Source organism: Malus domestica, chromosome 16, assembly GCF_042453785.1.
Source record: "Malus domestica chromosome 16, GDT2T_hap1".
Lineage (NCBI taxonomy): Eukaryota > Viridiplantae > Streptophyta > Magnoliopsida > Rosales > Rosaceae > Malus > Malus domestica.
The window spans coordinates 35,204,699-35,219,934 of NC_091676.1; the positions used below are offsets into that span (position 1 = coordinate 35,204,699).

A 15,236-nucleotide genomic window follows, 5' to 3' on the forward strand; every position below is an offset into this window, starting at 1 on the left:
GCGCTTTTAGAGAGAATATTTTTGGGTTTCAAAAGCACTTTAAGTGCTCCAGAAAACACTTTAAGTGCTTTTTCAGGATTTACTAGCATTTTTATTAATGATTATTTTAAAAAATATTTTCACTAAAAACCCTTTTAGTCATTTTAAATGTATATCCAAATGAACTCTTAAACAAACTCGTTTTATTATAAAAAGGGGAAAGCCACAATAATCACTAAACCCTAAAAACAAAATCTAAACCCTAGTTTTTAATCAAACGCTTTTTCTCTACTAGATTTTCGATTTCACTACCATCGCTACTCTCTCTCCTGTCTCTCTCTCTCTCTAAGTATAAGTAGTACATTTTCCCGGAATCCAAACAACCCCATTGCGAAATCAGTTCGCCCCCTTCTTGATCCCCCCACAAATGGATTCGCGGGAAGTTCCGCAGCAACAGCCGCCTCAGCAGCCGAACATGATGGTGGGCCCATCTTCATATCCCTCCTCCATGCCCACCGCCAACATAAACCCTAATTCGGGCCCCATGATGGGCGGCCCCAACCCGGGACGCTTCCCTTTCAACGTGGTGGCCCAGCAGCAGCAGCAGCAGCAGCAGCAGCAGCAGCAGCAACAGCCCGCTTCAAAACCGCAGATGGATTCTCTGAGCCCCAGCCCCTACGATGGGTCCTTGAGGCCGTGCGGCAGCGGTGGAGCGTTCAACATCGACTCTTCTTCCGCTTCGGCTGCCAAGAAGAAGAGAGGGCGGCCCAGGAAGTACTCGCCTGACGGCAACATTGCCTTGGGATTGACGCCCACGCAGATTCCTTCTTCGGCTTCGGCCGCACCTGGGACCCATGGAGAGTCTAGTGGCACGATGTCTTCGGAGCCCCCAGCCAAGAAGAACCGGGGGAGGCCCCCAGGTTCGGGCAAGAAGCAGTTGGACGCATTGGGTAATTGAGATTCTGAGTTTGAAATTGTTGTAAAGAACGAAAATGGGGTGTGGATTTGTAGTTTACTGATGTACATTGTGCTTATTGGTGTTTGGTTTTGCTGTGTGCAGGAGCTGGCGGAGTTGGATTCACGCCTCATGTTATTATGGTGCAAGCCGGTGAGGTATGTGACTTTGTTGATGTGAAGAGCAAATTGTAGTCAGTGAAGAGTGAGTTATATTAGTTCCTTTGGAGAAATTTGTTATTTTTGGGCTGTTTATATCTCTATATATGGTATCAGGAGATGCATTATTCAAATGTATGTTTACTCATAAATCTAATCTTACTTTAGTCTTTAGTGCAATAAGGGATGACCTTCAATCTCATTTATAGTTGCGCCTTATTGACAAAAAATCATTAATAGTTGTGTGAAGGGGAAGTGAAGTTCTAGTTCATATGAATGGGGGAAATATTGACTTTGAGTGGTATAATGAAATAGCTGTGTAAATATATTGACTGTGTTGTTTGATACTAAAGCTGAAGAGAATATATAATGTAGTTTCTCGATTGTGTAAATACTTGTGTTATTCAGTGCTGTCTCTATTAATAATTTGGTTTCTGTCTTCGTTTCTTTTGTTTTTGTTGTTTGGAAAATCATGTCATTTCTTCAATTTATGTGGTCGTGATCATGAAAAAATAATTAATTCATAAAAGATTATAGAAGACAGGAATCTGTATATAGCACCAAACGTCATTGTGCTTACATGGAAGTATTAGGAAAGTAGGCTATAAAGTGAGAAAATCTTTCATCTTTTCTTAATAAGGAATGAAAAATATTTAAGTAGTTTGTTGTTAATGGATGTGCCACGTATATCCTGCTTTTTGTTTTAACCAATGAAGATACCACTTAATAGGTTTTTCAGTACGGTTGTTTATGTATGGAATACTTTTATCTTTTGTGAATTTCTTTTGCATGTTGTCATTGGCATATGTCTTAAATATTGACATTTTTGGTACAGTGCTGAAAATACATTTTGTGTTGCTGTCATTGGAAAACAATTAAGAAACAATATTCAAATGTTTTGAAGAACAAATTAGAAAAAAAAGATTAAAAATAAGTGTTCCAAATTTCTGTTATAAGAACCATCAAACAACAACAACAACAACAACAACAAAGCCTTTTCCCACTAAGTGGGGTCGGCTATATGAATCATAGAACGCCATTGCGCTCGGTTTTGTGTCATGTCCTCCGTTAGATCCAAGTACTCTAAGTCTTTTCTTAGGGTCTCTTCCAAAGTTTTCCTAGGTCTTCCTCTACCCCTTTGGCCTTGAACCTCTGTCCCGTAGTCACATTTCGAACCGGAGCGTCAGTAGGCCTTCTTTGCACATGTCCAAACCACCGGAACCGATTTTCTCTCATATTTCCTTCAATTTTGGCTACTCCTACTTTACCTCGAATATCCTCATTCCCAATCTTATCATTTCTCGTGTGCCCATACATCCCACGAAGCATCCTCATCTCCGCTACACCCATTTTGTGTACGTGTTGATGCTTCACCGCCCAACATTCTGTGCCATACAACATCGCTGGCCTTATTGCCGTCCTATAAAATTTTTCCTTGAGCTTCAGTGGCCTACGACGGTCACACAACACGCCGGATGCACTCTTACACTTCATCCATCCAGCTTGTATTCTATGGTTGAGATCTCCATCTAATTCTCCGTTCTCTTGCAAGATAGATCCTAGGTAGCGAAAACGGTCATTTTTTGTGATCTTCGCTAGATTGCTCTGGTCATTAGTGTGGATAAGTATATAAATGGATAGAGATAGGAGAGCAAATACAAGATGTACGTGGTTCACCCAGATTGGCTACGTCCACGGAATAGAGGAGTTCTCATTAATTGTGAAGGGTTTACACAAGTACATAGGTTCAAGCTCTCCTTTAGTGAGTACAAGTGAATGATTTAGTACAAATGACATTAGGAAATATTGTGGGACAATGATCTCGTAACCACGAAACTTCTAAGTACCGGAGTGTGGTATTGTCTTGACTTGCCTTATCTGTCTCATAGGTAGATGTGTCATCTTTTCTGGAAGTACTCTTCCTCCATCCAGGAGTGGTATCTGTAACTGGTGGAGATGCACAAGGTAATGTATCAATTTCACTTGAAGCTTACTTGTAGTTTCAGGCTTGGTCAAGCGCGATACAAACCATGTAGTAGGAGTCCCCCAAGTCGCCGAGCTAGGGGATCTGCTGAAAGAGGTGACAGACAAAGTAAGCAATCAGAGCTCCGGCTGATTGTTCACATTCTCCCTATCTTGCAGGCAGCATGAAGGATAAAGAGAAGAAAAATGAGAAGAGATGATATGTGATACTTTTGCTTTTGAAGAAGTAACTTTCCACAGGCTTATTCTTGAACTGGGCTGGAGGGTTTTCTGGTTTCCTCCAGAGTATAAGGTCGACTGAAGAATTTGAGGGTCAAAACAAGTCCATCAAATCTAGTGTACGTTCGACCCTGCTGATATGGGATACTTTTGCTTTTGACAGAGTAGTGGATGTATCGGCACGTGTGCTGTTACGCTTGTCTCCACATGCTTTCTTGTATCCTTCTCACTTGCCCTATCTGTTCCTCAGGCAGATGCGGTATCTTCCCTGGAAGCATAAGATGTTGAAGATGAGTACTCGAGAGCAATGCCAGGTAAGTAATCAGGTAAGGGGTTCCAGGCAGTCAGTTCCTGGCTGGAAGCTTGATTCCAAGTGCTGACTGATTGCTCTCTTTCTCCTTGTCTTGCAGGTAAGAACAAGGCCAAAGGAAAAGACAGGGAAAAAGCATGATATGGGATACTCTTGCTTTTAACCCTGATGATATGAGATATTCTTGCTCTAGTATAGCTTGTTTACAGAGGTATTATCGAGGGGAAAGAAAGCTGAATATTTCGAAAGGCTTCGTTGGGAGTGCCCTCTCAGATAAGAGGAAGGGTTGAGCATTTTTGCAGGTCTGCCTGTCCGTTGGGGATGGAGGTCGACATATATAGGAGTCTCCCTAACATCAAGTAATAATGCTATTCCTTTACCCTGCTTGGTCATAGTACGGTAGTGGAAGCTGCCAGCTTCACATGTTTTAACTCTGTCAGAGCACTTTGAAAAAGTGGTCTGTGGTATCTGGAAAGCTGATGTTGCGTGTGAAGATTACAGACAAGCTTTATCCAAGGAGATCCAGCTCTTGAAGTTGGGAAAGTGGTGCCTCTTCGGTTTTCGAACAAGCAATCCTGTCGGGGATCTGGCTCTCGAGATTCGGAGAACGATGTCTCTTCGATTTTTGAGAAAGCAATCCTACTGGGGGTCTGGCTCTCGAGATTCGGAGAGCGGTGTCTCTTCGATTTTTGAGAAAGTAATCATGTTGGGAGTCTGGCTCTCGAGATTCGGAGGGCGGTGCCTCTTCGATTTTGGAGCAAGCAATCTTGTTGGAAGTGTTTTCTCGAATGTGAGTAAAGGTTGGGCATGTTTGCTAGTCTACCTTGCCACGAAGCACAGAGGTTGACACACAGGGACTTTCCAATTATCCAGCAGTGGTACTGTTCCTTTACCCTCTCTTCGATTTTTGAGAAAGTAATCATGTTGGGAGTCTGGCTCTCGAGATTCGGAGGGCGGTGCCTCTTCGATTTTGGAGCAAGCAATCTTGTTGGGAGTGTTTTCTCGAATGTGAGTAAAGGTTGGGCATGTTTGCTAGTCTACCTTGCCACGAAGCACAGAGGTTGACACACAGGGACTTTCCAATTATCCAGCAGTGGTACTGTTCCTTTACCCTCTCATCGATTTTTGAGAAAGTAATCATGTTGGGAGTCTGGCTCTCGAGATTCGGAGGGCGGTGCCTCTTCGATTTTGGAGCAACCAATCTTGTTGGGAGTGTTTTCTCGAATGCGAGTAAAGGTTGGACATGTTTGCTAGTCTACCTTGCCACGAAGCACAGAGGTTGACACACCGGGACTTTCCAATTATCCAGCAGTGGTACTGTTCCTTTACCCTTGTGGGTAATAATATGGTAGCTAGACCTTCAAAATTTATGTGTCTAAACTTTGTTAGTGTTGTTTCTTTGCTATTCTTTTACCCTTCGTGGTCAGAGCGATGTAGTGGGAGCTGCAAGCTTCACGTGTCTCAACTTTGTTAGAGAACTTTGGCAAAGTTATCTGTGGTACCCATGAGCTACTGTTGCGTGTGGGAAGTGGGTGATTGAACAGTACGATTCATGTGCTTTCTACTTTGCCAGAAATCTTCGACAGAATGCCTATAATTTCCTCAAAGCTGAGTGTGCGTGTGACAGGTGCTGACAAGGCTGGAAAAGTAGGTGCCTCTTCGATTTCTGAGATCGGCCCTCGTGGTCTCTGAGCAGCCCAGCTTTTGAGAAAGCAAGCCTCTTCGATTTCTGAGATCGGCCTTCGTGGTCTTTGAGCAGCCCAACTTTTGAGAAAGCAAACGCCTCTTCGATTTCTGAGATCGACCCTCGTGGTCTCTGAGCAGCCCAACTTTTGAGAAAGCAAACGTCTCTTCGATTTCTGAGCAGGCGCCTCTTCGATTTCTGAAGCTTCGTCGAGTGCAGATTTTTATAGGGGCTAACATTAAGTTCCAAAGCACACTTGAATATCCACCAGTAGAAGCTCCATTCTTGCACTTCTAAGATCTTGATTTGTCCGACCTCTTCTCTCTTCAACACCTTTGAAAATGTCTGGCCCCTCCGACCGTCGTTTTGACTTGAACCTTGTTGAAGAGGCAGCCCCGCCTTCTCCAGACAACATATGGCGCCCATCCTTCGTCTCCCGTACTGGTCCTCTTACCGTTGGGGATTCTGTGATGAAGAATGATATGACCGCTGCGGTAGTGGCTAGGAACCTTCTCACTCCCAAAGATAACAGACTACTTTCCAAACGGTCTGATGAGTTGGCTGTTAAGGATTCTCTGGCTCTCAGTGTTCAGTGTGCAGGTTCTGTGTCTAATATGGCCCAACGCCTATTTGCTCGAACCCGCCAAGTTGAATCATTGGCGGCTGAAGTGATGAGTCTCAAACAGGAGATTAGAGGGCTCAAGCATGAGAATAAACAGTTGCACCGGCTCGCACATGACTATGCTACAAACATGAAGAGGAAGCTTGACCAGATGAAGGAATCTGATGGTCAAGTTTTACTTGATCATCAGAGATTTGTGGGTTTGTTCCAAAGGCATTTATTGCCTTCGTCTTCTGGGGCTGTACCGCGTAATGAAGCTCCAAATGATCAACCTCTGATGCCTCCTCCTTCTAGGGTTCTGTCCAGTACTGAGGCTCCGAATGATCCCCCTCCGGTGCCTTCTCTTTCTGGGGCTCTACCGACTGCTGAGACTTCTCCTAAGCAACCTTTGTGAAGGCTCCCTCTTGTTTGTTTATTTTGACTCAAGTATATGTGCATATTTGTAACTTTTCGGGGATATCAATAAATAAGCTTTCCTTCATTTCAACGTATTGTGTTAAATACACCAAAGCCTTCTTCGCTAAGTTCTTTGAATTTTCTTTTGTTGAAGCTTGTCTGTTGAAGCTTTGTGAGTGGAGCATGTAGGTTGAGGTAATGTTCCCTTAATTTTCCGAGTGAGGAAAACTTCTCGGTTGGAGACTTGGAAAATCCAAGTCACTGAGTGAGATCGGCTATATGAATCTTAGAACGCCATTGTGTTCTGTCCTGTGTCATGTCCTCCGTTAGATCCAAGTACTCTAAGTCTTTTCTTAGGGTCTCTTCCAAAGTTTTCCTAGGTCTTCCTCTACCCTTTCGGCCCTGAACCTCTGTCCCATAGTCGCATCTTCTAATCGGAGCGTCAGTAGGCCTTCTTTGCACATGTCCAAACCACCGTAACCGATTTTCTCTCATCTTTCCTTCAATTTCGGCTACTCCTACTTTACCCCGGATATCCTCATTCCTAATCTTATCCTTTCTCGTGTGCCCACACATCCAACGAAGCATCCTCATCTCCGCTACACCAATTTTGTGTACGTGTTGATGCTTTACCGCCCAACATTCTGTGCCATACAGCATCGCCGGCCATATTGCCGTCCTATAAAATTTTCCCTTGAGCTTCAGTGGCATACGGCGGTCACACAACACGCCGGATGCACTCTTCCACTTCATCCATCCAGCTTGTATTCTATGGTTGAGATCTCCATCTAATTCTCCGTTCTTTTGCAAGATAGATCCTAGATAACGAAAACGGTCGCTTTTTGGTATTTCTTGATCTCCGATCCTCACCCCTAACTCGTTTAAGGAGGGATGAGCACTGAAGCAGTTGAGAGGAGACTGATATAGGTAGAGATGTGGTGGAACAACTGGTTCTGTGGTGCTGTAATGGTGGCAGGAAGTAAAGCTAGAGTGTGAGTAAAGGCTGGAAAATTAGCAGGGATATATAATTTGATGAAAATCTGAGGGGATTAAGGCTAATTGGGTGGATTAGTGTGGGAGTAGCCCCATTAGTATTAAGTAATTGACATGAGTATGTGACACCGGGCATTTTCAATATTTTGATAAAGCACAGATCAGTTCTTATGGTTTTATGGATTTACAGATAATTACTTTAATTATTTTAAACTTGGTTCACCCTGCTCGACTGGGCTGTGTTGATTGGCTGCGACCATGATTTGCACATCCCTACAAGTGATGGCTCACTAAACCCACATGCTTAAGTGATATATGTATGCAAAGTGCAATATGTGTCGTGATTGAGGCTGGAGATATTTTGCATGAGTGATATAACATAAGAAGCATAAGCTATGCCACATTTTGTGCACAGAGCCTTCAAACCTTGGTTTCAAGGAATGAATACGTTTTTCCTTTTGTTTCTGTTGTGCCTCCAATGATGTAAATCAGACATAATTGTACCTCAGTTTAACAATGATTTACTGCATGCATTATATCATAATTCAATCTGTAAGTTTAATTATCTTAAGACATATGGCTGTCTCTGCATACAAACAGAATCATTATTCTCACCCAATGGTCATGGTTTTTATGTAAATTTTTAAATTTGTTACTGTTGGATGAATTGATCATTTTATAATTACTCGAATCTCTGGCAAACATTTGGGATAACCTGGATTGTTTGGGTTATTTTTGTTTTGATCTGCAGCATTGGACCATATAAAGGATTATTCTTTTATTTATGTAAATTATATTTGCATCCTTTTTATGCTGATAATTTTTTTTTTATTCTGCGATGCTTTAATCGGCCACAATGGTCACATACTTCACTTGGCATTTCTTTTTATGCACTGGTTTATGGCATTTAAGTCTTCAGGACTATGTTATCATTTTCCATTTTTTAATTCCAATTCGAGTTTTCTGCATAGTACAATAAAGATAATTAATAAATTTGCCCAGTTATGGTATGCATTCTCATTTGTGTGGCCTTATGGTTTTCAGGATATAGCAGCAAAGGTTATGGCCTTTTCACAGCAGGGTCCACGCACAGTTTGCATTCTCTCTGCAAATGGTGCCATCTGCAATGTTACCCTTCGCCAGCCAGCAATGTCTGGTGGTACTGTCACATATGAGGTAACTTTTGATGTTTTTAAAACAGTTATGTTTGAATGGACAATGGAGTTATATATTTTGTTTTATATGTGCTTACTGTGATATTGCAGTATCTAGAGAATAAGAAATGAGTTTGAGAGGACTTGAGATAACAAATACTTTTCTTGTAGAATTATGTTATTATCTTCCTCTTCTTGATTTTGCAGATACTTTTCTTTGTATCCAATAGAAAAGATGTTATCTGTTTAATGTATATGTCATGATCTAAGAAAAAAATGAGTCATTTTGTAGTGTGGACTTGTGGCATCTCAAGCTGAACATCTTCTTTTGTGAGAGTTCATTTTCTGCTATTTTCAGTCTGGAATGCTGTTGTTGCCTTGAAAATGAATCATATTTTTTTTTCTTGTTTCCTCCAAGAATGCTATGTTTTTATTGTTTGGAGGCTATAGGTTGTATCCCCTGTAAGCTTGCACTGTATATCCTCGTTATACAAAAATTGAGGCCAACAGATATAACAGTATCAATTTCTGTTACATCAGTATAATTTGATTTTGGTTTTGTTATTGGATGAAAATGGTTTTCATGGAGGACCTTAGTAGGTCCTGTGGTTTTCTAATACCATGATTATGTTAGTCCTTGATGGAATTTCCATGTCATTTAGTATCCATCATAAATAAGTTTCCACTTTTGCTTCCTGTCAGAAGTAATTAACATAAGAGTCCCGTTCTCTTGGTCACCCGCCTTTGGATTTGATATCAGGGGTGCATAATAAATGGATGTGCTTTTAAAATTTTAATTTCAACCCTATCAAATCCAAGGGTGGGTGACCATGTATTGTGACGAAGAGAAGGTTTCCATTTAACATAAACTTAATTGAGTTAGCAAACTCGTGCCATGAGACGTGAGCTCTTACAAGTTGTTTATCTAATGGTGTGTGAGGTAAGAAAAAATAGTAGATTTACCTCTTTATCTGTAACTAGGCAGATCAAACCAATGCCTTTTAGACTAGTTATCCAAAGAATTCAAAGAACTTAGTGAAGAAGGCTTTGGTGTATTTAACACAATACGTTGAAATGAAACAAAGCTTATTTATTGATATCTCTGATAAGTTACAAATATGTACATATACATGAGTCAAAATAAACAAACAAGAGGGAGCTTTCACAAAGGTTGCTTAGGAGAAGTCTCAGCAGTCGGTAGAGCCCCAGAAAGAGAAGGCACCGGAGGGGGATCATTCGGAGCCTCAGTACTGGACAGAACCCTAGAAGGAGGAGGCATCGGAGGTTGATCATTTGGAGCTTCATTACGCGGTACAGCCCCAGAAGATGAAGGCAATAAATGCCTTTGGAACAAACCCACAAACCTCTGATGATCAAGTAAAATTTGACTATCAGATTCCTTCATCTGATCAAGCTTCCTCTTCATGTTTGTAGCATAGTCATGTGCGAGCCGGTGCAACTGTTGATTCTCATGCTTGAGCCCTTTAATCTCCTGTTTGAGACTCATCACTTCAGCCGCCAATGATTCAACTTGGCGGGTTCGAGCAAATAGGCGTTGTGTCATATTAGACACAGAACCTGCACACTGAACACTGAGAGCCAGAGAATCCTTAACAGCCAACTCATCAGACCGTTTGGAGAGTAGTCTGTTATCTTTGGGAGTGAGAAGGTTCCTGGCCACCACCGCAGCGGTCATATCATTCTTCATCACGGAATCCCCAACGGTAAGAGGACCAGTAGGGGATAAGAAGGATGTGCGCCATATGTTGTCTGGAGAAGGCGTGGCTGCCTCTTCAACAAGGTTCAAGTCAAAACGACGGTCGGAGGGGCCAAATATTTTCAAAGGTGTTGAAGAGAGAAGAGGTCGGACAAATCAAGATCTTAGAAATGCAAGAAGGGAGCTTCTACTGGTGGAGATTCAAGTGTGCTTTGGAACTTAATGCCAGCCTCTATAAAAATCTGCACTCAACGGAGCTTCAGAAATCGAAGAGGTGTCTGCTCAGAAATCGAAAAGGCGTTTGCTTTCTCAAAAGCTGGGTTGCTCAGAGACCACGAGGGTTGATCTCAGAAATCGAAGAGGCGTTTGCTTTCTCAAAAGCTGGGCTGCTCAAAGACCACGAAGGTCGATCTCAAAAATCGAAGAGGCGCTTGCTTTCTCAAAAGCTGGGCTGCTCAGAGACCACGAGGGCCGATCTCAGAAATCGAAGAGGCACCTGCTTTTTCAGCCTTGTCAGCACCTGTCACATGCACTCAGCTTTGCGGAAATTACGGGCATTCTGTTGAAAATTTCTGGTGAAGTAGAAAGCACGTGAATCTTACTGTTCAATCATCCACTTTCCACACGCAACATCAACTTATGGGTACCACAGATAACTTTGCTAAAGATCTTTGACAAAGTTTAGACACGTGAAGCTTGCAGCTCCCATTACATCGCTATGACCAAGAAGGGTAAAAGAATAGTAAAGAAACAGCACTAACAAAGTTTAGACACATAAATTTTGAAGGTCTAGCTACCATATTAGTACCCACAAGGGTAAAGGAACAGGACCACTGCTGGATAATTGGAAAGTCTCTGTGTGTTAACCTCTGTGCTCCGTGGCAAGGTAGACTAGCAAACATGCCCAACCTTTACTCACATTCGAGAAAACATTCCCAACAAGATTGCTTGCTCCAAGATTGAAGAGGCACCGCCTTCCAAATCTCGAGAGCCAGACTCCCATCATGATTACTTTCTCAAAAATCGAAGAGACACCACTCTCCGAATCGCCAGAGCCAGACTCCCAGCAGGATTGCTTTCTCAAAAATCGAAGAGGCATCGTTCTTCGAATCTCGAGAGCCAGATCCCCGACAGGATTGCTTGTTCGAAAACCGAAGAGGCACCACTTTCTCAACTTCGAGAGCCAGATTTCCTTGGATAAAGCTTGTCTGTAATCTTCACACGCAACATCAGCTTTTCAGATACCACAGACCACTTTTTCAAAGTGCTCTGACAGAGTTAAAACACGTGAAGCTGGCAGCTCCCACTACTGTGCTATGACCAAGCAGGGTAAAGGAATAATATTACTACTTCTTGTTAGGGAGACTCCTATATATGTTGACTTCCATCCTCAATGGACAGGCAGACCTGCAAAAATGCTCAACCCTTCCTCATATCTGATAGGGCACTCCCAACGAAGCCTCTCGAAATACTCAGCTTTCTTTTCCCTCGATAATACCTCTGCAAACAAGCTACTCCAGAGCAAGAATATCTCATATCATCAGGGTTAAAAGCAAGAGTATCCCATATCATGCTTTTTTCCTGTCTTTTCCTTTGGCCTTGTTCTTACTTGCAAGACAAGGGGAAAGAGAGCAATCAGTCAGCACTTGGAATCAAACTTCCAATCAGGAACTGACTGCCTGGAACTCCTTACCTGATTACTTACCTGGCATTGCTCTCGAGTACTCATCTTCAGCATCTTATGCTTCTAGAGAAGATACCACATCTGCCTGAGGAACAGATAGGACAAGTGAGAAGGATATAAGCGTAACAGAACACGTACCGATACATCCACTACTTTGTCAACAACAAAAGTATCCCATATCAGCAGGGTCGAACGTACTCTAGATTTGATGGACTTGTTTTGACCCTCAAATTCTTCAGTCGGCCTTATACTCTGGAGGAAACCAGAAAACCCTCCAGCCCAGTTCAAGAATAAGCCTGTGGAAAGTTACTTCTTCAAAAGCAAAAGTATCTCATATCATCTCTTCTCCTTTTCTTCTCTTTATCCTTCATGCTGCCTGCAAGATAGGGAGAATGAGAACAATCAGCCGGAACTCGAAATCAAACTTCTGATCTGGGACTGATTGCTTGGAGCTCTGATTGCTTACCTTGTCTGTCACCTCTTCCAGCAGATCTCATAGCTCGGCGACTTGGGGGACTCCTACTACATGGTTTGTATCGCGCTTGACCAAGCCTGAAACTACAAGGAAGCTTCAAATGAAATTGATACATTACCTTGTGCATCTCCACCAGTTAAAGATACCACCCCTGGATGGAGGAAGAGTACTTCCAGAGAAGATGCCACATCTACCTATGAGACAGATAAGGCAAGTGAAGACGATACCACACTTCGGTACTTAGAAGTTTCGTGATTACGAGATCATTCTCCCACAATATTTCCTTATGTCATTTGTACTAAACCATTCACTTGTACTCACTAAAGGAGAGCTTGAACCTATGTACTTGTGTAAACCCTTCACAATTAATGAGAACTCCTCTACTCCATGGACGTAGCCAATCTGGGTGAACCACGTACATCTTGTGTTTGCTTTCTTGTCTCTATCCATTTACATACTTATCCACACTAATGACCGAAGCAATCTAGCGAAGATCACAAACTTAATACTTTTTGTTGTACCGAAGTCCTCACTGATTTTGTGCATCAACAATCCTTAAGTCCTTACCTTTTTGCGTTGGTAATGGATGAGTTAACAGGATATATTCAAGATGATATTCCTTGGTGTATGCTTTTCGCAAACGATATAATGTTGATAAATGAAACTCAGGAAGGGGTAAATGCGAAGCTTAACCTTTGGAGAGAAGTGTTGGAATCTAAAGGTCTTCGCCTAAGCCGATCAAAGACAGAATATATGGAGTGCAAGTTCAGTGCAAACGGAGGCCAAAATGAGTTAGGGGCGAGGATCGGAGATCAGGAAATACCAAAGAGCGACCGTTTTCGCTACCTAGGATCTATCTTGAAAAAGAACGGAGAATTAGATGGAGATCTCAACCATAGAATACAAGCTGGATGGATGAAGTGAAAGAGTGCATCCGGCGTGTTGTGTGACCGTCGTAGGCCACTGAAGCTCAAGGGAAAATTTTATAGGACGGCACGGCGATGTTGTATGGCACAGAGTGTTGGGCGGTGAAGCATCAACGCGTACACAAAATGGGTGTAGCAGAGATGAGGATGCTTCATTGGATGTGTGGGCACACGAGAAAGGATAAAATTAGGAATGAGGATATCCGAGGTAAATTAGGAGTAGCCGAAATTGAAGGAAAGATGAGAGAAAATCGGTTACGGTGATTTGGACATGTGCAAAGAAGGCCTATTGACGTTCCGGTTCGAAGATGTGACTACGGGACAGAGGTTCATGGCCGAAAGGGTAGAGGAAGACCTAGGAAAACTTTGGAAGAGATCCTAAGAAAAGATTTGGAGTACTTGGATCTAACGGAGGACATGACACAAAACCGAACGCAATGGCGTTTTAGGATTCATAGAGCCGACCCCACTTAGTGGGAAAAGGCTTTGTTGTTGTATATATAATTGGAGCAGTTTCTCCCATATATGATTTTCCACAAGCACAATAACTCACGTTCACGCCCACTGCACATACACACGGACCGATACACTGGTAAATGTATACCCTTTCCATTGGATTCACAAATTTGTTTGAGCACTCAATGTTATAGTGTCATGCTATCCATTTCTGGTGTTATTTGTTCGACAATCTCATTAAGCCTGCTTTTTGTTTTTAATAATTGGTTGTTTATTTATTCTTTCTGCTAAATTTTTATTAGCTCTGTATTTCCTTTGCAGGGTCGATATGAGATTATTTCCCTGTCAGGTTCCTACTTGTTTTCTGAAAATAATGGGAATCGCAGCAGAAGTGGTGGTTTGAGTGTATCCTTAGCAGGGTCTGATGGTCAAGTTTTGGGAGGTGGAGTTGCTGGCATGCTAATGGCAGCATCACCAGTACAGGTACCATTCTGCTATTATTTGCTCAGCGTATCTGTTATATGAAATTATGACTGTTCACCTTCTGTGCTTGTAAAGGACATTCAGGGCGAGAACCTTTTCAAGTTAAAAAATATAACCCTGTTATTCGAGCTCAATTTGAATTTTAACTGCAGGTGATTGTGGGTAGTTTCATTGCCGACGGGAAGAAATCCAACCCCAACTTGGTAAAGTCGGGAACTTCCTCTCCCCCAGCATCACAAATGTTGAACTTTGGTGCGCCAATGACAGCAGCCAGCCCGTCCTCTCAAGGAGGAGGGTCAAGCGAGTCGTCTGACGAGAATGGCAGCAGTCCTCTCAACAACAGCAACAGGGGACCTGTGCTCTACAGTAATGCAAATCAACCCATTCATAATATGCAGATGTATCAATTATGGGGTCAAGCTCAACAATGAAGAAGACGATGATACTTCCTAGCCGGTTACAAGTACAGTAACCGCATTTGACTGATTGCGTTCTTATTTCAAATGCCGATTGAAATCCTCCATTGTCCGATCCGAAGCAACTCCGAGTCTGGGGGGCTTATTTAGTTCTAGATTATTGAGTTTTTTGTTTTATGGTAGTTTAACATTTTTTTCTTCGTCTCTCTCCCTCTCTACATATGATTGAAACATGGCTATTGCTTATTGCTGAGAATACGCCGCCTGTTCTTTACTTTCTCGTGAGTTGAAAATTGCGTTTAAATTTTTTTTTTTTACCTTTGTGTTTCGAGTATCAAATTTCATTGGTTCCAAACTTGCGTGAAATCTTATTACAGCTTTTCCGGTCGTCTCGTGTCATGGAATCTGCCTTGCCCCCTATTGTATTTTCTTCTGCTTACAGCAACTCGGGCCTGTTTTTGACTCTCAAAGTCACCTGGGCTATGTTCGTGAGGAATTTTTAGGATTTGTTTGGTATCTATTTAGAAGTTTTAATCATTTTTTTAAGAACATTTCTTGAAAACAATTTTTTTAAGACTAAAAAATTTATTTGGTTTTGAGTTTTAAAATTATTTTTAAATCATAAA

At 42.1% G+C, this 15,236-nt stretch overlaps 1 protein-coding gene across 1 annotated transcript; it reads left to right on the top strand.

Annotated features, from left to right (window-relative positions):
• Positions 1 to 216: 216 nt before the first annotated feature.
• LOC103417163 (AT-hook motif nuclear-localized protein 13-like) lies at positions 217 to 14,914 on the top strand. Its single transcript, XM_029095639.2, has 5 exons — positions 217 to 929; positions 1,040 to 1,092; positions 8,344 to 8,475; positions 14,033 to 14,194; positions 14,347 to 14,914. Exons 1-5 carry the CDS (start codon positions 407 to 409, stop codon positions 14,623 to 14,625), a joined length of 1,149 nt encoding a protein of 382 aa, XP_028951472.1. The 5' UTR covers positions 217 to 406; the 3' UTR covers positions 14,626 to 14,914.
• The last annotated feature ends 322 nt before the right edge of the window (positions 14,915 to 15,236 follow it).

What these genes read in the sequence shown, in the direction of transcription:
- LOC103417163 (XM_029095639.2), top strand. Translation starts at nt 407, where the DNA reads ATGGATTCGCGGGAAGTTCCGCAGCAACAGCCGCCTCAGCAGCCGAAC. An exon ending in GAAGCAGTTGGACGCATTGG is followed by an intron (nt 930 to 1,039) that starts GTAATTGAGATT and finishes TGCTGTGTGCAG; the next exon opens with GAGCTGGCGGAGTTGGATTC. An exon ending in TTATGGTGCAAGCCGGTGAG is followed by an intron (nt 1,093 to 8,343) that starts GTATGTGACTTT and finishes TATGGTTTTCAG; the next exon opens with GATATAGCAGCAAAGGTTAT.